At 41.1% G+C, this 23,140-nt stretch overlaps 1 protein-coding gene across 2 annotated transcripts in view; it reads left to right on the top strand.

The window, feature by feature from the left end:
• The first annotated feature begins 4,977 nt into the window (after positions 1–4,977).
• The window catches only part of EFCAB14 (EF-hand calcium binding domain 14), a 37,608-nt gene continuing 19,445 nt past the window's right edge, over positions 4,978–23,140 (top strand). The window contains exons 1-4 of one of the 2 annotated variants that reach the window (XM_082687914.1): positions 4,978–6,167; positions 7,704–7,852; positions 12,709–12,854; positions 22,878–22,976. In XM_082687914.1, the coding sequence (XP_082544040.1) occupies positions 5,986–6,167; positions 7,704–7,852; positions 12,709–12,854; positions 22,878–22,976 (576 nt within the window). In that variant the 5' untranslated portion in view covers positions 4,978–5,985. The remainder of the gene's footprint in view (positions 6,168–7,703; positions 7,853–12,708; positions 12,855–22,877; positions 22,977–23,140) is intronic. The other variant, XM_082687913.1, reaches the window with a different exon arrangement.

Raw genomic sequence — 23,140 nt, 5'->3', positions numbered from 1 at the left:
TGGGTCATGATTCCAAGGTCCTGGGATCAAGATCCATGTCTGGCTCCCTGCTAAGCAGAGAGCCTCCTTCTCCCTCTCCTTCTGACTACTGTTCTACTTGTGCTCTTTCTCTAGCTTTGTTATATAAATAAATAAAATCTTTCTAAAAATAAATAAAAGGACAAAGTTTTCTTAAATTATTAATCTGCTCTTAATAAAAAAATTAACAAAGGTTTTTCTTTACCTTTAATGTAATCTGCCTAGAAAAGATTCTGTGCTTTGTCTTTATCAACTCTTTGATTATTAAAAAACAAAAAACAAAAAACCCAAGTCTTCTTTATTAAAAGAGCTAAGGTTTTTATTTATTTATTTTTTACAACCGTGTAACTTTCTGTATTTGCTTTTTTAATCTTTTAACTGTCATGGATAACTAAGTATTGTCTCACAGGGATCTATGATTGTATTTTATCAAATGCTTTAAGTCTTTTGACATTTTTAACAAACTTCCCCAAATGAAATTCTTAAGAAGGTAATAAGAGAAAGGTTAATTTATTTAGGGTCATTTCAGGTGTTAAATTACATGGGAAGCATTGTCAAATAAGAAGTAATGTTAAACTTTCTTTAGCTTCTACTTATATATGTTAACACAAGTATTCCAGAGATGGTATGAAATCTAGAGTGTTCTGGTATAATGCTATCAGTCATGATTTTTAAAATGTGTGTAATAAAAATAACCAAATTTAGTTGTCAATTTCATCACTCTCTTTGTATGTGTATGTGAACTCTCACCAGTTCTTCTAAGGTCTTTTTTCACTTACAGATAGGTGGCTACTACTTTACTCCGATGATTTTGCAAAAGTATTCCTGCAAACATGCTTGATCTTCAAAGAGATTTATGGAAAAGACCCTGACAAGTATTCTAAAATCAGGTTTCTGACATCTTTAAGATCATAACACAACGTAAGGTAAGAATTTCTAAAGCTCCAATAGAAAACTGGTTGGTTCATAAAGAATCAATCTGCCAACTCAAGATGAAGCAAAATCAAGATTATTTACACAATACTGAATGAACTGATGAGATGATTATAATTTTTATAATATTATTTAAAACATTGCTAGTTCTATAGTGTTTTATTTTCCAGATTAAAGGACCCCCTTTTCTCCTTCTTTTCATGCTATCTATCACTTACAGCAATTTGGTAAAATGTCTTTGTGAAAAAGGTTAAAACATTTTTCTTCCTACCTGATCCCTCCAGGATTCAGAAATTCTTATTATATATTCTTATTTTTATGAAAAATATATATTTGCATAAGTTCAACAAGATTCTATCCTCCTTGTAACAGGACACAACTGGACACTTCCTTGACTTGGCTTCCTAGCTTCCAGAGGCTTTAGAAAGTCCACTCTGATAGTCCTTGTGGCAATTTCTAGCAAAGCAAATTTATTTATTTTATCTTTTTTAAAGATTTTATTGATTTGTTTGACAGAAAGAGGGGGAAAACAAGCAGGGGGAAGGGGAGAGGGAGAAGCAGGCTTCCCACTGAGCAGGGAGCCCTAAGAGGGGCTAGATCCCAGGACTCTGGGATCATGACCTGAGCCAGGGGAAGCCGCTTAATGACTGGGCCACCCAGGTACCTCTAGCAAAACAGATTTAAAAGAGCCTATATGGTCAATCACTATTCTTGTTGAACTTGTTTTGTTTTGTTTTTTAAGATTTATTTATTTATCTGAGAGAGAGAACAGGAGCTGAGGGGAGAGGCAGAAGGAGAGGGAGAGGAAGAAGCAGACTTCCCACTGAGTAGGGAGGTTGGATGCAGGGCTCCATCAATGGACCCTGAGCTGAAGGCAGACGCATAAGTTTGATTATGCGTCTAGATCCTGAATTCTTCCGCTTTCCTTCAATATTTGGCCAGAACTCTCCAAACTAACATTTTCAATCTTCTCCTACTCTTTTTGACTCTTTTTGAATCACTATGAAACAAAAGCTGTTCTTTTCCCAAAGCCCTGCCAACTAAAGCAGGACGACTTGATATAAACTTCAGGCAAATCACCCCAACAGCTCATGAGTGGACAGACTTTGTGCCTGTTTCTATGTAGCCACTCAGAAAAATCGCAGAGGCATTCATACTGCAAACCACGAAAATCTATCTGATCGCCATGCTTGCCCTCATTCCGCCTGAAGATGTTCCAAACCTGACATCTAGAAATTTTCTCAACTGGCTGCTCTCCAAACTCAGAAACAGTACTTATAATTTGCTTGAGCTATTAACCTTTGTTTTCCTTTTGTTTCCATAGAAATCTCTCTCATTAAATTACTCACCTGCAACATCACCTTCTGAAATACAACATCCTCAAGTTCAACTTCCTAACTAATCATGAGGGTATGTGTTTATTAATATGTCGCATGGTGCCTATGTAAATAAATAACTCAGAAAAAATCAAAACCCAATTGCACATTATTCAAAAAAATGTTGATTGGCTTAAGTAAAACATGGATCAGATTATAACCCATTTGAGTTATTTAATTGGTTAAATCTTCGGTCCGGGGAATCTCTGCTCTGGGAAATTTCTCAGTCCTTGGTTATTGTTTTCCTTACAGTCATCATATTAACCTCCCTAGTGTGTTGTAAACTCTAGAGGGTTTTAAATGCCTGTCAGCAGCCATGCATATGCCAAATGGTAACCATCAGGATCAGACAAATGGATGAAATCAGCAATAAGCACATAAATGATGAAGATGGGAACTACATGGCCCTCTAGCCTGATGACTCAACTAGAGGAAACACAGAATGTGTGATTCTTCAGCCTGACTATATCAGAGGTGGTAATTGAGAATAATGCTGTACTGGTTGGTCATACTCTCAGGGTGCTGAGACAATGACCAAGGGAGACATATTATTCAAATTAAAAAAACAAATGGGGACGCCTGGGTGGCTCAGTTGGTTAAGCAGCTGCCTTCGGCTCAGATCATGATCCCAGCATCCTGGGATCGAGTCCCACATCGGACTCCTTGCTCTGCAGGGAGCCTGCTTCTCTGTCTGACTCTGCCTTCCACTCTGTCTGCCTGTGCTCGCTCTCGCTCGCTCTCTCTGACAAATAAATAAAATATTTAAAAAAAAAAAAAAAAAAAAACAAATGGAGACCAGCCTTGAAAATTTCCTGGGCAGATAAAACCAGCCTAATCATGCAAACAAAGCTTCATTTAGCTTAAGTTTGCAAGCTAACTTGATCTGGATTATTTCTTGCTTGTGCCTCTGAAAATCATAAGCAAAACTAAAACTGTTTCCCAAGGTTGGTAGAGGTAACCACTGGCCAATTCCCTATCACTTAAGAAAATTCTAATATTTATAATTAACCACTGTGAAGAATAAACAGCCACTATTTTATCACTATATAAGCTTCTCTGTAGTGATACACTGCTGAGCCTAATTCTAAGTTGTGGTTTGAGTGCTTCTAGTTTGCAAACTGGCTTTTTGGTGTGTGCACAATACACTTTTACTGATTACTACTTCTATGATCCATTGGTTTTACTTCTGTTATTTCTGAAATTTTGGCATAGCTTTAAGCACCAATGGTTTCCCAAAGTCTTGGCCTATGATCTATGGTCCATAAAGTCCTACAAGATCTGGCCCTTGATGCTTTTCTCATTTCCTACCTCTCTCCTCTTTGTTCTTCGGGTCCGGCCACACCAGATCTTCCAGGTCCCTTCTTCCTCAAGGCCATCACACAACTGCCTCCTTTTTTTCCTCCTAGTATCTGACCAAATGTCGCCTTATCATGAGCCACTCCCTATCCCCTTATCATATTTCAATTTTCCTCATAGCATTCATCACCTCCTGACATTTAATGTATTTGCCTATTGTTGCTCTCCTCCCACTAAAGTATAAGCTGCAGAAATGGGGTTGACATAAAATATGGGACACCCAGTTAAATTTGAATTTTAGTTTTAAAAAAGAATTAGAGGGACACCTGGGTGGCTCAGCTGGTTAAGCAGCTGCCTTCGGCTCAGGTCATGGTCCCCGCGTCCTGGGATCAAGTCCCACATGGGGCTCCTTGCTCAGCGGGGAGCCTGCTTCTCCCTCTGCCTCTGCCTGCCATTCTGTCTGCCTGTGCTCGCTTGCTCTCCCTCTCTCTCTCTGACAAATAAATAAAATCTTAAAAAAAAAAAAAAAAAGAATTAGATTTTGGGGCGCCTGGGTGGCTCAGTTGTTAAGCATCTGCCTTCAGCTCAGGTCATTATCGCAGGGTCCTGGGATGGAGCCCGGCACCAGGCTCCCTGCTCTTTGCAGGAAGCCTGCTTCTCCCTCTCCCAATCTCCCTTCTTGTGTTCCCCCTCTCACGGTGTCTGTCAAAGAAATTTAAACTTTTAGAAAAATTTAAAATATGAAAAAAGAATGAAGATGTCCCAGATGTTGCATAGAATATACTTATACTTTGAAAAAAAAAATCGTTGTTGATCTGAAATTCAAGTTTTCCTGGTGTCTCTGTGTGTGTGTGTGTGTGTGTGTGTGTGTGTGTGTGTGTTTTTAAACCTGGCAATCCTACACAGGAAGGCATGTGGTTATTTAGTTCATTGCTGTGTCCCCAGTGTCAGAGCTGCCCCTGACAAGTAGTAAGCTCTCAATAAATATTTATGGAATGAATGAGTGTGTTCAACTGGGTTATTAATCTGTAACACGCCTAAATTTTTCACAAACGGCAAGTGAGTCAGAAAGGCGGAGCCTCTGGACTGTGTCAGCCCAGATCACAACTGGGGGTCTGGCGGCTTCTGAACTTTCCAAGCAGGTCAAGCAGCCGAGTATTTTGCCAGGAGCAGGAATACCTGCTCCTGGTGAAAGATTCCGCCCCCGGACAGGTGAGCGGCAGGGCCCAGGCAGCCTTCCTGGGGGCGGGGCCTCCTCAACCGGTAGGCGGGACACAGCCCTCGCCGGACCCACGGTCCCTTTAACGCCCCGCCTCCAACCAACTCTAGCGCCCCCTGGTGTGACGTCACCGGCGGAGGGCCAATGGAGGCGCGGCTTACTGGCAGGCGGTGCCGGCGGCTGCTGCCAAAGGGGAAGTGAGCTAGGGCTGGAGCGATGGCCCGGGTTTGGAGCCCGCGGCCGCCGCCGCCACCACCACCACCAGCAAGTTTGGAGCAGCTGCGGCTGCAGCCGGAGTGGGGGCCGGAGTCGCGGCTGGAGTGGAGGCGGCGCGTGTGAGTTGCCCAGAGTCGCCAGAACACCTCAAACTCGGCGGGAGCGCTTCAGGTGGGCTGAGCCGCCGTCGCCCCTCCGCACCGCACTACCCTCCCGGCCCAGACAGCAGGGCTGGGGTCTCCCAGGTGCGGGACTGGCCGTTGGCAAGCTGAGCCCTCTGAGCCGTGTTCTAGGACTTCCTCAGTCTCAGGCCCCTTCAAACTCAAGGCGGAGGCCGGAGAACGGTGATCACCCCAAGACCCGGTCCTTTTCTTTGGCGCCCAAGCTGTGTCGGGTTGTAGCGGCTTCGAGCCCTCTTCTGCTGCCACCTCTCCAGCTAGGAGCGACTAGCGCGTTCTCACTGTTCAGCTCTACACCTCCCCCTTCTTCTCCCATCAAGAACAAGTTTCTTTTCGCTCTCTGCTGGAAGTCCTGCCCCGGAAGGCCAAAACACCCATCTGCGTGTCCTTCCCCAGCTCCCGGAAAACACTTAGAAATATAACCTACCTATTGGGAGATAAAGATTGCTTCCCTTGCCACCCGCTTATCTGAGACTCCATGCCCAGAGCCTTACCCATTTTTATCACCAGCTCCTTGGCCATCTCTATGTGACCTCCCCCTCCCCCCCATCTGAGTACCACTTTCCTCTGGACTCCAGGCTCTAGCCCCCAGCGGATCTGGTCAGTCCCACCCCTGGGTGGGAGTGACCCAGGGCTCTAGCCCAGATTCCCCACCCTGGAAGGCAGCTCCAAGGCAGCGAGAGAATTGGGCGTCGGGTACGACCCTGGCAGCTCAGGAGTGGGTGCACCACTCACCCCACACAAAAAGATGAAGAAGCGCAAAGAGCTCAATGCATTGATCGGCTTGGCTGGGGACAGTCGGAGAAAGAAGCCCAAGAAAGGCTCAGGCCACCGCCTCCTTCGCACTGAACCTCCTGACTCAGACTCTGAATCCAGCTCCGAAGAGGAAGAGGAATTCGGCTTAGCTGGAAATCGCTCTCGCTTTGTCAAGTGAGTGATGCAGTGGTGAGGGGTGGGTGGGGAAAAGGCATTTCCTTATACTACCAATGGGGAAAATTGAAAGGAAGAAGGGTGTTCTTAGAAAAGAAAAAGGTTGTAGACCTTGGGCGGCAAAAAGGAAGATGTTAAGGTGATGAGCTCAGGTTCTGAATGAAGGATAAGTTAGAGATCTGTCTTTAAGTGTATGAAGAACTCTGAATCCAGGGTAGAAATATTGACTTGGGGAATGTGCCAAGAGCCCAGAGAGAGCAAGCTGGGAGTGGTAGGCAAGCTAAGAATAGGTACCCGGGAGCAAAGAAGCTTTGGGGACTAGAACTTTTTTAAAACGTGTAGTAGAGACAGGAACTTTAAGACTTCAGATTATTCTTTGCATTCTTGATGACTCCAGATCTTGAAAGTGAGGTGAAATGGTGAGGAACTTATAAAGTATGAGCCTCGAGAGTTTGTGGAGAGTAGGAAACAAAAAGAAGAGGCAACTTCCTCCCAAACCACTTTTAGATGGTGCAGCCCCCTAGGCAAATCCAGTAGTGAGTTTGAGGACATTGAGAATTGGGTCCCAGGGTGGGAAAAGGCTGAAGGGAACCTTAAAGGTCTTGGACCCTCTCAGGGAGCACACTGAAAGGAAAGAACATTAGCCTGAGGATGAGGAAGCAAGGGCTAGGCAGAAGGTTGGGGTGCTGAAAGAGATTAAATCCTTTGAGGTTTTTTTGTTTAGAATGTCTTTGTCCTTTTATTTTGTTAAAGGAAGAGTTTGGTTTCTAATGAGCTTCATCAGATTAAGTAGTTAAGGGCGATCTTAGATTTGGGATATGAAGGTCTGATGAAATGGAACAGTTCCACTGGAATAGTTGCCTTGTTGAGTTTGTTTACTCTTTATTGTTTACAGCCCTGTTGAGTTAGAGTGCTGTTTGAAGTTTGGTGTGAAATGTAACACCTTTCCGTGTTTCCTGCCTTCTAGGCCAATAAGCTAGAGTACACCAGGTGTCCACTTAAACCTGCAGTGCCGATTTCTTTCATGCATTTGCAGTAAAACTTGCTCAAAAGTTTATGAAGTTTCAGTAATTTGAAACAGGCTCCCCTGGAGAGGATACGTGTTAGAAATCAAGAAATAGAAAAAAAAAAAAAAAGAAATCAAGAAATAATAGGTAAATTACGGTGCTGTGGTTTATTGCAGAGACACTCTGATCTTGACACTTCCCTAACCTGAACTTGTTGGGAACATAACACTTCCCTAACCTGAAATTCTTCCTGAACTTGGGGGAAATCCGTGATGATGGTTGTGGGCTGCAGTGCCCACAGGATCTCTTTCTGTGTCGTGTGAAGTTTGAAACCTTTGTGTCCAAAAGATGAACTCTTCATAGGTCATCTTATTTAGTCACTTTCAACCTGCTGTTCAGATTTAAGAAGGTGGTACCCAGTGTTCCCTGGGTACACTGGTAAATAGCCATATGGTGAAACATGTATGCTATTTCTAATACAGCTGTACTCATAATCACTCTTGTACTCTTGAATTTTTTTTATGATCAGGGGAGACTATTTACGATGCTGCAAGATCTGTTATCCCCTCTGTGCTTTTGTCATCCTTGCCGCCTGTGTTGTGGCCTGCGTGGGCTTGGTGTGGATGCAAGTTGCCCTGAAGGAGGATCTGGATGCCCTCAAGGAAAAGTTTAGAACAAGTAAGTGGTTGCCCTTTTCAGAATGTTATCTTGCTTCCAGGTTAACACAAAGTGAACCTTGCCAAATTAAGAGTTTTGCCCATTCTGATGAAACAATTATATATTCTTTCCAGCCTTCTGATACTCTTTCTTAGCGATTAGCTTGGATGTGGGAATAGTTGTTTGTTTGCTTCTTTTTAAACCCACAAACAAAAATGGTGCTTATGCACCATCAGGACAGATAGCATCTGCAATACTGGCATTGCAGTCAACACCTAAAGTGCAGAAAGGAAGTGCTAAGGTCCAGGAATCTAGAACCTTGGTCAGCCTCCACCTGTTGCCACTTTACACTTCTCCAAGTATACTTCCTCAAGTATGAAGTGGCAATACCAACATCAGGCTATTTCCTTCCTCCTCGTAGGGCCATGTGGGAGTATTTGTCAGACATTTTCCTTCTTAAGAAAAACTGTATGGAACGGACAATAATAATAGCTAGCATTTATGGAGTGCTTAGTGTGTACCAGATCACAAATAAATATTTTTCTCATGACTTTTAAAGCTTAAGAGACTTTATGTTGAAGAGTTTCATATATTCTAAATTAGAAAGTTGTTTTTTGCCACATCTAAGGTCCTTTATCCGAAAGGTGTGTTTGCATAGTAGCTTCAACCACATTTGATCTATCTTCCTTTAGCAACACAGATCTTTGGTTCGAGGTTTCAGGGTTTTAGCTTTTCTAAGCTAAAGAGCCAGTTTCAAGTTAATCACAGATGCCTTAAGGTTAGCAGCATTAGCACATGGGGAAACTGACCACTAGGCTTTCTCAATGTCATAGCAAAATCTGGCCCCAGAACTGGAATCAGAGTTGTGTCCTCATTTCCCATCATAAGCCTTAGGAGATCACAACTTCCAGGCTGTCCTTCACCCCAGCGTCATCTTGCTGCCTGTAGTTATTCAAGTTCCGAAACTGACCTAGGGACAGCTCACCTTTAGTTACTGTGTTAATGATGTTCTTACTGATGTTGCTTGAAAAAAAATGTTGAAATACTAATTTTGGTTTTCTTATGATTCAAGAAAAGGAATTTGGTAAACCACAATTCTCTGCCAGAATCATCTTGGCCTATATATTTAATCAACTGGTGGAATCAGAGTACAGTATAAGAAAGAATGAGATTTTGTATCCTAGTTAATTTCCTTCTTTAATGATTGTCCATACCAGAATTGCAAAAATTTTTTAAAGTCAGTGTTTTCTTTGTAAGTGGTAATCGTAACTTGGAAGTGAGGTTCTCAGAAAGAGTGTTTAACTATGAATAATCACTAAAGACCCCTGTCTGTGCCCTCATCTCTCTGTAATTAATTGAGCCTACTAGGTTTGTACTAGAGCTTGTTTTGATCACATATAGCAATCATTTTTTTATACATTTCAATACATTGCTCACTTCTACCCTCCAGGGGCTCCTTTCCCTGACTGCTCTATGGCTGTGTTTATAGGACACCCATGTAACTTATACCTTAGCTGAGCTTTTCAGGGAATTTCTTTTTTTAGAAATGTATATTTAAAGTGCACACAGGTCATAGACCTGGCAGTCAGTCAACAAATATTTGTCGATCATTTGCTAATACCAATCCCTGGAAACACTATATTCAGGAGATGCCAGGATGTGTACCCTGAACTGTGAGACCTGCATTCTGCCACTGAGCCACAGTCCCCTGGGACCCTGACTACATTTTTAGCCAGCTGAATGAAGCAGATTTGGAATTGTCAGTCCAGCTGCTTTGTTGTCTTTCGTTTGCTGCAGTAGAAGTGCCAGCCTTGTAATTTCTGGGGGTGGAGCCTGGGGCATAGTCAATCCATTGGCTGAACCATTGTGGACCACTTGCCCAAGAGTTTTTTGTGAAAACCATCATCTTGAGTAAATGAGGCCAGTCTGGTTAAGCTTAAATAGTCTTTCTTTGAATTATATTTCTACTTTAGATATATTTCAGTAAGTTTATTTTTATTGTTTTTCAAGAGGACAGTGGAAGTCACAGATTCAAAGAAGACCACCTACTGGTCTGGCTTTCATACCTTTTTGAGAAATTCAGAGCCCTTGTTCTTTATTTCAATAAATTTTCAAAGACATTTGTTAGGAAGGGAGGCAGGATTGCTGAAATGTCTGAAATAGAAAGCAAAGCAGATAGAGTTGGTATTTTTCCTTGTGGTCAAGGAGCAACTTGATCCTTAAGCTGAAGGTACTCATTGGTCTTGAAACTTAGTTCATTATTCTTTCCAGAACCAAGTACTTCAGAAAAAATCCACAATTATTCTAAGGAAGATTCTTTTCTCAACCATCTCTCCCTGTCACTCAACAATGGAACACTAGAGTGGAGGAAAAGAATTCAGAAGAGAAGGAAAGAATAAATCAGGCCATTTCCTTTTCGATCACACAGCCAGGGCAGTTTGGTCATGTAGTACAGAACTTAAAAATGGTCTTGTAGTAAGGAGGGCATTGGGGTGTAAGTGTCTGACAGCTGGAGTACACTAGAGAGAGTGCCAGACCTAAGAGCAGAAGGTTTGACTGTCGAATCCTGGGTTGCTCATTACTAGCTATAAAGTATAAATAAGTCCCTTATTCTTTCTGAGCCTACTTTTTCCCATCCATAAAACCCAAAGACATTTATGCCACCAGAACACTTTGGGCATCTCTCTGTCATACCATCCATCCCACTGTGTAGTTATTCTGTAACGACTCCTTGCCTCACTCCCACCCCCCAGACTGAGAGCTTCAGGGTCTTTGACATGCACTGGTGCTGAGTGCAGGGCTGGGCACATGATAGGGACTCAGTAACAAGTTGAATGATTACATAAAAGTTTATTGCAAACTGAAGGCATTTAAGTATAAAATATTGCTGTTAGCATTGTATGTCTTCTGTCTAAAGAGTGTGTGCAAAAATCTCTACTTCCTAATCTTAGAGATCAGGAAAAGAGGTGGTAAGTTCTTTTGAGTATTAATGTACTGGATTTTAAATGAGTTGCTTTCCATGGTGGAAGAACATAAATTATAATCATAAGTTGTTTGTTACACTTCCTCCCATTTATGTAGCCAAAGTGCCTTGACTCGGATTCGGTCTCCTTAAAAGCCCCAAGTCATATAATGAAAATGATCCTCTCTTGGCTCATAGAATTCTAAGTTATCCAGAGAGTTTTCAGGTCTTGTCAGCTTCATATATTTGTTAGTTAATAACTGTAACCCTAAATGTTTTGTCTTATTTCTTTCCTCTAACACATCCACATTCTACTTCTATTTCTACTCCCACCCTCACCCCAGCTCTTGGGACATTTGACCCCCTGAAAATGGCAGACATGAATGGTTTTACTTGTGGCAGACAAAGTTTTACTTTACAACCTCACTGAAAATGTAGAAGAAAATCATTGAAATGCTGTATTAATTTGGACTAACAGAATGTTGTCACTCTGTAAGATGCATGTACTCCTACAACCTGATGTAAATCAAATGTTAAAGTAAAAGCACTGAGGGAAATCTTTTACTTATACAGAAATCCTTTCATGCATGTTTTTGAAAAATAAAAATATCTAATTTTCTTTTTAAATAATTCTGAATTTGGAGAGAGTGGGCTTGTTTCTGGCAGGGATACCTCCACCACCCCGCCCCCGATTTTTGTGGGGATTTTTTGTTGTTGAGTTTGATTGAATTTTCTTTGTTTAACTTAATAGGACAACACTAACTCCATTTCATACCCTACAATCATTTCCCTGGACAAGCACTAGAGTGCTTCTGTGTACCTGGCACTGTGCTGGGCCCTGGAAATACATCACAAATAAGTCCTGGTCCCTGTCCTTTAGCAACTCTCTGTCTCTCTTAGTCTGGTAAAGCAGACACGCGAGTAGATAGTTACAGCACAGTGTGTTAAGTGCTTGATAGTTCACAGTGGTGAAGTGGCGGTGGGCGTCCAAGATGGGAACCCAGCTATTTGTGGTGAATCTTAAAAAGAAATAAATAGGCCAAGGTGACAGAAATGGAGAAGGGAGAAGCCAAGGGCATCTAGGCAGAAAGAATAATGTGTACAGAGTCACTGAGACCTAAAGAGGTTGGTATGTCTGGAAAATCCACTTTACCAGAAAATAGATTGAAGAGGAAGGTAAAGCTATGCAAAAAGTGGTTGGGAGGTAAGCAAAGGCCAGATTTATGCAGTTAGTGATGCTTAACAAGTGCCTAAAATGTGCCAGGTGTATTCCAAATGCTGACCCTACAGAGAGAAACAACAACAACAAAAAAAATCATGGTACTTAAATTTTAGTAAATTGTTTTATATCTTTCCTGTATGCCAGGTTTTTTTGGTTTTAAAGAAAGTATGTAATAACTAATTGGGCAATCTGTGGCTTTAAAAAAAGTGATGTGGGTTTTATTCTGGGGGATCAGCCATGATCAGTATTTTATTTTTCATGAAAAGGAAAAATATCTTTAAAGACAGAAGAGAAAGCACTCTTTCAGGCTTCTGCCTTTAGGCTGGCAAATCTCTAAACCAATCAGGAGATACTTTTTCCCAAAGGAAAAGCCAAATATCACCCTACACATCACCTAACATGTTCATTTATCTTCTGTTTCACTTTGGGCTTTTGGGTTGATTTAAGATTTAAGAAAACACTATTTGCTGTTTATGAAAAAATTTAAAATCATAATCCTCATAACAGCACTTGAAATACATTTACATAAATTTAAAAAAACAGTGTAGCTGGTAGATAGGAATTCAGTCGTCCCACCAGGATTGACTTTTATTAATCTGTCTTCCTTCCCACTGTGAGATCATCTTTTCATCTTGGAGTCAAGAGAGTAAGTACTCTGTGGTTATTTATTATTATTCTTATTTTTGCTTTTAGTGGAATCTAATCAGAAAAGCTCATTCCAAGAAATTCCCAAACTTAATGAAGAACTACTCAGCGAACAAAAGCAACTCGAGAAGATTGAATCTGGGGAGCTGGGCTTGAACAAAGTCTGGATAAACATCACAGAAATGAATAAGCAGGTAGCAAATATGTGATTTTATTTCTGTGTAAGCTGTGAATGTTTAGTTTTGTTTAGTATGAATTTGTAGATATAGAGCAGCACTCACTTCTGATTGTTTTACTTTTTGAGATGACGTTTTACATACTGTGATCCCAGCACATTAAGGTTAGATAAAATGGATAATAGTATGCATTACCAAATATATAAAATGTTAACCCTTTCTGCAAAGGAATGGTTTTATCAAGTAGAGTAGTTTGGAGGGAGTTGGAAATTCTTGAGTCATTTTTTCCTAAGGAGCAGTGTAGGTATCAAATAGAATGTCATTCTGACCTCAAAGAAAAATGGGTAGTCTGTTTGTATTAGGTAATAAGAGCTTACTTGGTTTAATAGAGTTCAAAAACTCACAGATGCAGCTTGGGCGTAGTGATGTACACTGTAGTAAAACAAGCCTGGAAACCATCTGCACCTAATGATAGTTATTCAAGACTCACATAGGAGGAGGTAGCAGAGTTGGTTAAATACCTTGGCCAGGCAAGCAAGCCTAGAGCAAAAACGTTTCAGTCCCTAAGTTGACCAGATCTCAGTAGGCATTGATTCCAAAAGAGGGATTCTGACAGAGGGAAGGGGCTAATGCAGAGGATATTTATTAATTGAGCAGCTCTTGTGTATCAGGCGCTAGAGTTGTTGCTAGGTCTTGTAGCCTCTGTCCTCAGTTTTTACAGTTTAGTTAGAAAAGATGTACATTGGCAAGAAGAGTCAAGCACCAGAGGAATGTTACACCTGTGGAGTGCTTAGAAACAGATGCATTGCTGGGCTCAGTCAGTTAAGTGTCTGCCTTCAGCTCAGGTCGTGAGCCCAGGGTCCTGGGACTGAGCCCCACAAAGGCACTGGGCTCCCAGCTCAGCAGGGGGCCTTCTTCTCCTTCTTCTTCTGTTGTTTGTCCTCCTTGTGCTCTCTCGCTGTCTCTCTCTGGCAAATCAATCAGTCAGTCTTTTAAAAAATAAATAAATATACCATCTTCATTGGGGCTAAGCAGAACTCCCTTCTGTTCTTCAGAAGGGAGACCCAAAGTTCAGAATCAGCCACTGGCAGGGAGCGCCGTGCTGGAATTAAGCACTTACACAGATTTCCGAAGCTACAGCCAGCTCTCAGCAGCAGTGGGGGAGTGTGGCAAGTCAGCACTTAAGGCCAGGGATCAGTGGCCTGCAGCAGTGGCTTTCAGAATTCTCCTGGAACTCACAAAAAGAAATGTTTTATGTCATTATCCAATAAACACATACCTACATACATATATGTGTAACTAAAATAAAAGTTTCTGAAAACGATAATTTACCCTTAGTATGCCTTGCGATATTTTATTTCCTATTCAGTTCTGTTTCACTTTTTAAAATTACTGATGAAATAACTGATGGGTTGTAGCACCCACTATTTGCTTGTTATCATTTATCTTTGGTTTCTCAGTAATTAGGAAGAAGCCAGTATTCACTCCCTTTTGTAAAAAGAATAGGATAAATTGTGGCCTTACTTTTATTGACAGAGCAAATTAGCAGTTTGGTCAGAGATGATATCAAGGGAAAATAGACCACAGAGAAGCGCTGTGAAGTAGTTCATTAGCATCTCTCACTGGGGCAAACCGTGGATTCCATTGAGAGAATCCATCACGGAGATCACTCTTCTGAGGCAGGGATGAAATCTTTCAATAGGAAAAGTCTGTGTCAACTCTTTCTCATCTCATTCATGTAAATCAGCATTGTGGGAAGAATTGAAAGGGGAAATTGGTACTCGGTGTGAGAGGACATACAGGTTATCAAACCTTTGCTACATATTTTGGGTTTTTTTTTTTTCCTCCATATTTTGGCTTTGAATTCTCTTTAACCAGGGATCTAGCAACAAAAGAATCATTTCGTTCTTGGATTGGCTCTTAGTTTTAATGCAAGAAGTACCTGGGAAGGCAGCTATGCAGGAAAAGTTTACTCCAGTCCCAGGGCTTCATATATAAAACAGGGAGAGACTGAACTGAAACCCTTTCCATTTTAGTCTCTTAGACCTTCAGAGCTGAGGGTGGTGACTGCTGAGACCAGCCAGAGCTAGCATGGGTGCTGGAGGCTGGTGGTAGTACAGTGAGCTTCATGTTGGTCCAAGGGGAGCTCTTCACTCTCTGAGTGATTTTCTAAAATTACTGTTACACATATCTGATGGTCTGTTCAAGTAAAAGGCATTTGTCCTAAATCAGAATAGGTATTAAAATAAAATCTGTATTTAATTTCTATGTTTCTGTGTCTAAGGGTAACTGTCAGTTAAGATGCTTTTATTGGCAAATTATTTTTTAAAAAGCAAATCAAAATGGCTTAATAAGAAAATGGAGTACATCAGTTAAAAAGAACTGCCCTTAGCCCAGTGTGAGCTGAAGTTAATGCCAACTGGGAAAAAAAAAAAGCCTTAGTTTGAAATAAGTTAAAATCAAATTTTATATTGAAAACTTTTAAACTAATAGTTAAAAATCTTGCTTACTTTTCTGTTTTATTCATGAAACCTCTGATTTCATACCCATTGCCTTTCGTAGCCGGTACAGGGAGTGTCCTCCTCCTTCTTTGAAGACTGTTAATTCAGCCAGTGCTTAATGAGCTGCTTTTTATAGAGTTTTTATAGAGTTAGGTAGCCTTGGATTCAAAACCAAAAATGATGATTCCTGTCCCCAAGGCTCTTATAGCCAAATGGAGGAGACAGAAAAGTAAACAATTGTAAAACAGCCTTATGGGCAATGAGAAGTAGGTCCAGATGAGTGTTAGAGGGACACTTTAAAGGATGTGTCTATCCAGAATGGCTGGGGCCAGGCAGGGTTCTCTCACATCATGAGCTGAGTCCTGAAGGGCACATAAGAGTTGGCCAGGGGAATTCTGCAGAAAGAGAGAAGGGTGTCATAGATAAAACATGAGTAGAGTTGATCCTCATTTGCAGATTCCATATTTGTGAATTTGCCTACTTGCTAAAATTTGTAACCCCAAAATCTATACTTGTGCTACTTTTGTAGTCCTTCACCGACAGGTGTACAGTGGCAAAATATTTGAGTCATCGAGCACAGACATCTTCAGTTGATGTCAAGCAAGGTGACACTCTGCTTTGTTTCAGCTGTCATACTGTAAACAGATTTCCTTCTCAAACTATATTTACTGCCATGTTTTCACACTTCATGGGGTTTTTTTTGGTGACTACACTGCTTGACATGTCCCCCTAGCATAGTGCTCAAGTACTGTCTAGTATTCCCAAGTGCAAGAAGCCTGTGATGTGTCTTTTTTTTCCCCCCTTTGGTCAGAGAGAGAGCACAGGAACACATATAGGCAGCGGGAAGCAGGCTCTCTGCTGAGCAAGGAGCCTGACGCAGGGCTCCATCCCAGGACCCTGGGATGAAGGCAGAGGCTTAACCAACGAGCCACCCAGGCATCCCAAGGCTGTGATGTGTCTCACAGAGAAAATTCATGTGTTAGATGAGCTTCAGTCATGAGTTCAGCAATGTATATTTAATAAGATGTCTTTAAATAGAAACAGCTATAAAACAAGGTTATATATCATATTGACCAGTTGACAAAAATGTGACCAGACAGCTCTCAAGAACCTAACCCAATACTTCCCTTAGGAGCAGTGGTTCAGTATTCACTAAGTCAGTGTTTGCTGCAACTTTCTAGAGCATAACTATTGTGAATAACGAGAATTTACTGCATGTCCAGAAGAAAAGACAAATGAAAAACAGCACATTCGGGAAATTTTAATAGTTCATCATAGCTAAGTTTGGTGCAAAGAGGCCAGAAGTAAGGATATGTCAGGAAGAGCCATATCAAGGACCTTGAGTGCCCTTCTGTATGGTCTCTTTCTCTTGGCACTCAGTCCTGATACCTTATATGATAGTTATTTGTGTATGCCTCTAATTATACTAGAACTTGTGAGTTTTAAGCATGATGATGGCAATGATGAGAACAATTAAATGGTAACTGCCATTTGTTAAATGTTTTCCTTGTGCAGGCCACAGTTAGATGCACTACATGTGAGATCTCCTTTTTTGCTTCAATAGCCCTGTGAAGTAGGAGGTGGTATCTCCATTTTACAGATAAGAAAACTAGGCTCAAAGAGGTTAAATGGTTGGCTCAAGGTTGCACAGCTTTGTAGCAATACTAATATTAAAATATTTAAGGTCTAGGAGCCTGTTTTCTTTCCAGTTTTTCATTCTGCCTTACATCTTTATATTAAGGATGCAGTAGGTGCTCGGTAGATCAAGTTGAAGGGCTGTGATATCAGGTCCCTATTAGGGCTCATAATCATTCATCATTGATGATTATCTGTTTTAGTAACTGTTTTACTTACTATATCAAGAATCCTTAATTTTAATCCCAAAGTTTAAAAAAAAAAAAAAAAGCAGCATTTCAGGCTCTATAGTATAAAATGGTCTAATAAGCAAATGGTCTACAGTAGTTATTTTTAATTCTGCTAATGAAAAGTCATGTAATATTCATAAAAGTCATGATTCACCTTTTGGCAGGAATGTGGGTTTTTTTCTTAATGGTTTCTACTTAATTCAACTTTTTAGACTCTTTGAACTATATTTTGTGACTTTTAGAGATAGATTCTGTAGTGCTTGAATCTGATCTGACATTCTAGAATATCTATCAGAGACTAGAGCAGTAAAAGGAGAGTTCCCCTTGTCTCTCCATTCTAGTTAAACATGTAGCTTTGCTGTACTTTTCCACAGATACTGACTTTTCTTTGCTCTCAGAAGAGGAATGCTGAAAGATGGAATCCAGCTTTGCAGTTTGAGAATGTAGCTGAGTCTTAGTGACCAATGTGGGGTTCAGGTCTTGTAAATGAGTAAGAAGTCCTAAGTGATGTTTGGTATTTAGAGAGTTAATGGTCAGCTCTCCAGGGCATACTCTTTCAGGGAAGCAGCTGATAACCCTAGGCCTGAGGTGTTCAAGGGGGATGGGGAGAAGTGGAACAGTACTTTACCTTGTCCTACTTGCATTGACTTGCACCTGTTCCTCTGCTTTTGGGTGAAGTGGTAGCTGCCTCCAGCCACACTGGCCATTTGGGAGGCCATTACCATTCTTGAGATGCTTCTGATTAGCTTCAGGATCTATTCCTCGGAGAATAGTTTCTACCTAGATCACTCCACCCAAAACACAGCTTGTGTCTTTTAGGATCTGGCCAGTTTTCAGTGGAAGCAGTATGTTCCCTTAGGTCTCCAAAAGTTAACCACACAATTGATAGAGCATTTGGAATTACTGTATTCTTGCCCATCAAGTTGGTATTGAGTCAATTGTTTACATACTTTGGGGCACTGAGTAAAATGTACCTGGGGAAGGCCTCCTTCCTCGCACTTTATGACTAAGCACATTAAGATAGTCTTGGAAGACCCAGTGAAGAGCATGGAAGAAAGGGCCAGCCTAGGAAATCTGCTAAATGCTTCCAGAGTCATGCTGTCTTTTTTCTATGTGTGTATTTCTCTTCCATCTTTTGTCTTTAAAATTTTATGAGTAATATATGCGTGTATTCTTACATAAGGCTTAAACAATAAAATACATAAGGAACTCCTTAAGAAAATTTCCCTTTAATGCACATCTCTGTGTGTTCCCCCATCACACACATTTCCAGGCCCCACAGGTGTCCATTGCCATTAGTCTGGGCTGCATTCTTGTAGCCTCCTTTCTGTGAAAATCTTTTTTTTTTTTTTAAGATTTTATTTATTTATTTGTCAGAGACAGAGGGAGAGAGAGCAAGTGAGCACAGGCAGACAGAGAGGCAGGCAGAGGCAGAGGGAGAAGCAGGCTCCCTGCCAAGCAAGGATCCTGATGCGGGACTTGATCCCAGGACCCTGGGATCATGACCTGAGCCGAAGGCAGCTACTTAACCAACTGAGCCACCCAGGCGTCCCTCCTTTCTGTGAAAATCTTAATAGACTTTAATAAGAATTAGCTTATGCATTAGTGTGTGTGTATGTGTGTGTAAGAGACCAGATAGATGGATGTTGTTCCCTGTATGTTGTTCCACAACTTCCTTTGTTCACTGAATATATCTCCTCATCCTTAGTAAACATTTGGGTGGTTTCTAGGGTTTACTATTACAAATAAGGAAGCAGTAGATTCTGTTGTGCATACATCTATGTGTACATGAGCAAGTAATTTGTAGATAGAGTTCTAGAAATGAAATTGCTTAGTTAAAGGATATAAACACTCAAATTTTTATTTATTTCTTTTTATTTGCCAGAGAGAGAGAAAGAGAGCAAGTGAGCAGAAGTTGGGGGGTAGAGGGAGCAGCAGACTCTCTGCTGAGCAAGGAGCCCAGTGTGGGACTCGATCCCAGGACTCTGGGATCATGATCGGAGTCAAAGGCAGACACTTAATCGACTGAGCCACCCAGGCTCCCTAACCACTCAAATTTTGACATTTACTCCTCGGTAACCTTCTTATAGATCTTCTCCAGTTTACTTTCCCATTAACAATACATAAGAATGCCCATTTCCTTTAAGTCCTTTTCAAACCTCAGTATTATGCATATCTTTTTAAAGGTGTGGATGAAAACAATCTCTGTGATGTAATCACTACCCTTAAGAGGTTTATTGTTTGCTGAGAGTATCTCTCTGTGGGCTGGGGTTTCTCACCCATCTTGTTTTTAAATGGCTAGAGTTGGAATGTTGAAGATTAGTCTGAATATTTTAGCTCATTTATGGAGAATGATATGTTTTAAGTGCTTATTAAATTTCACTGTTAAAGAACTAATACTAATTTGGTATTTTGTTTGTACTATGTACTGTGCTAAGAGCTTTGTTATATATCTCATTTCATCCTCATGGCCTGTATTAGTCATCTGTCTCTGTGTTACCTTCGTCCCAAAACTTAATGACTTAACAGAAGAAGCATTTATTGCCTCACAGTTTCTGTGGGTCAGGAATTTGGGAGCTGCTTAGTTGAGTTCTGGCTAAGATCTCTCTAAGGTTGCTTTTAAGGTCTAGGCCAAGGCTGCATCATCTGAAGGCTTCCCTACACCTGGATGATCTTAACCCACATGACTATTGGCCACAGTTCTTAGTTCCTCTCAATGTGGGCTTCTCTACTGGGCTGCTTGTGTGTTCTCACAACACAGCAGCTGGCTTCCATGAGTGAATGATCCAAAAGGCAGCAAAGAGGAAGCCCTGGTGCTTTTAACAAACTAGTTTCCAAAGTTGCCCATTTTCTCTTACACTTTATTGGCTAAAAGTGAGTCAGTGGGGATGGGCCATGTTCAGGGGAAGGGGATTACATTCCACCTGTTGAAGAGAAGACTATCAAAGAATTTGTAGACATATTTTAAAACATTCATACATCCCTATGAGATGATTATTAAACAGTTTTTATTGTTCCAGCCATTTTACTGGTGAGAAAATTGAGTCAACTTCTTATTTAGACTTATCTCCTCCTTCCTGGCCTCTATCCTCTACTCTGCTTAGACTAGTCTTCTCACTGTCCTCCTAGACAGAGTGTTCTTTCTCAGCCATACATTCATTCAGTGAATACTTACTGATGCTTGTCTGTATGTCGGGCATATTATGGAAAATGCTGAAATAGACATGGTCCGTATGTCATGGAGCTTACAGTCTAGTGGAAGACAGAGTCCTTAATCAAGTCATCACACAAATAAGTCATTGTCACTTTGAGAAAGACCATGAAGAAAGGGTATTCTTGGGCCTATTCATGCTGTCATTCCCTTCTGATACCTAATGCCACACTCACCTATTTAACCTAGAAAGGAAATCTGCTTTATTTTTATATATAAAAGTCTTACTTCTCCATCAGAGTATAATTTGAATCCCACTTCAGTGAAGCCTGTCCCTTTTGGCCTACAAAAATATCTTTTTCTTTGAACTTTATTCGGTATCACATCTAGTACTTAATTATTTCTTTAATGTTACCTAACAGGGCACCTGGGTGGCTCAGTGGGTTAAAGCCTCTGCCTTGGGCTCAGGTCATGATCTCAGGGTCCTGGGATGGAGCCCTGAATCGGGCTCTCTGCTCAGCAGGGAGCCTGCTTCCTCCTCTCTCTCTCTCTCTCTCTCTGCCTACTTGTGACACCTCTCTCTGTGTCAAATAAATAAAATCTCTAAAATAAAAAATGTTACCTACCTACCTCTACTCTTCTACCCCCCCCTCTTTGTGTCTCCCTTCTCCTCTCCCTTTCTTACTCACATTATGTGTTCCTCCCACCAAGCCTCCTTTTTGTTCTTCAAATATGCCAAGCTCTTCCCTGCACTGGGGCATTTGCCCTAGCAGTTCCCTCTGCAGTGAAATGCACTCATTCAGTCTTTGACTAAGTCTTTTTTGTTATTAAAATCTCAATTCAAATTTCATCTCATCTGACAATCTAATCTAAAGTTACCTTATTTAAATTTTCTTCTAATGCACCCTACCATCCTGTGTTTTTCTTATATAAAATTGTCTTTCTCTTTGCACTAAAATGTAAATACTGCAAGATCACTGTATTTTCACCACTGGTATGGAATAGGGCTCATTTGTTGTAGTCATGAATAAATGAAAAATGGTCTGAAGCTCCTGAATGTATCCCTCTTAAAAAGCAAGAGGGAAAGAAGCCTGAGATCCTGGGCTTCTTACAGTGGACTTCCTGGTTCAGAACATGCTGCCGCTTGCTCCAGGAATCCTATTGAAATTCCTTGCTCATCTGATACCTTTTCCTCTTTATTTTTCTTTCACCTTCTACTAGGATGTAAGCTCCTTGAGAGTAAAACCTCACGGTCTTGTTGTCACTGTCTGCTGAGTGCCTGTGGCAGTGCCTAACACAGAGACACCCAGGACTGGTTGAAGGAAAGAAGAAGGGATCAGGTTCACTTTGTCTGCTGTCCATCTGCTACTGCCTACCACAGTGTTAGGTACATAACAGGTGCCCAGAAACTTCAGTGGTTACTCTGTGAGGCCATTCGGAATATAATTGCTATCAGTAGATCTGTGTCCTCATGCCAGACTTTGGGTCAGGAAAGCAGTTTGGAACTAAGACTCTTTGAAGAATGTTTTGAGCCACACTACAAAGGTGTTAGGATGTGATCTCTGCTGCCTGAAATTATGTATTATACAGGTTCCCCCAGTCCTCCTTCAAGAGAGAAGTCTAGCCATTTAGAATTCTACCCCTACATAGCAGAAGAGAAGACACATTTTCTTTTTATTCAATTCCTATTTTAATACAAGTACTGCATCAGTCAGCATGTCAGTGGGTATTTATGGAGCGCCTTTAGGTACAGAGTAGTACTTTGGTTGAGCTATTGAGTTTGAAATATTAATCACATTGTTAAACCAAAACTGAATCTCCAAGTAGTTTAAAGTGTTGCACAAGTTCCTGTAGACTGTATTTTGTGATGATGGGCTTTTACTTTATAATATATGTTCCCACTTGGTCAGGAACAAAAGTTCAGTAAATAACCAAGGTGTTATTTTTTACCAAAATGAAATCTTTCAGGAGTTCTTGATCATTAGCTTTCTCCCTGTCCAATTGTTGAGGGATCGTGTTGTAATCACTGCAACTTTTCAGTAACAAGAGTTGGATCTTGTAGCTGCCAGGAGTAGGGTAAAGAATACTTGCCTTTCCCTCTTTGGCACTGGTGTTTAAATTGGGCAGGGAAAGTGTGCTTGGGTAACACATTGTTTAAGCGTCCAACTCTGGGTTTCCACTCAGGTTGTCATCTCAGGGTCCTGAGATTGAGCCCTGAGTTGGGCTCCACACTCAGCATGGAATCTGGTCGGGTTTTTCTCTCTCCCCGTCTCTCTCTCTTCCTCTCTCTCGAATAAATAAATAAATATTTTTTTTAAAAAATGGGGGCAGGGAAGGAAGAGGTATTACTGCTGCCTTTCAGATCTCAGTTCTATCCAAGATATTACAGTTCCTCCACTCTTGTGAGGTGACAGGGTATAATGTCTGGATCACAGAAATGCTTAAAAGCCGAGGGCGCCTTGAGTCTGTGCAGGAAGTATTCATTCTCCAAATTCTCTTTTCATTGTTACTCTCTACCTTTCAGATTTCCCTGCTGACTTCTGCAGTAAACCACCTCAAAGCCAATGTTAAGTCAGCTGCAGACTTAATTAGTCTGCCGACCACTGTAGAGGGACTTCAGAAGGTAAGTGCTACATGTGGGCACTGAGATTAACTTATTGCTACAGCTTCTAACAAATCTTCTTTGAAAGCATGGCATTTGAAATCAGCTATTTCCAGAGGGCAGTAATCGAGTATATCACTGTGTTCTAAGTAGTTCAGAACTTCTCTGTTTTGGTTTGGTTAGTT

Source organism: Mustela nivalis, assembly GCF_964662115.1.
Source record: "Mustela nivalis genome assembly, chromosome: 10".
Taxonomy (NCBI): domain Eukaryota; kingdom Metazoa; phylum Chordata; class Mammalia; order Carnivora; family Mustelidae; genus Mustela; species Mustela nivalis.
The sequence above is the reverse complement of the archived record's forward strand: the minus strand, read 5'-3'. Positions and strand labels throughout refer to the sequence as shown.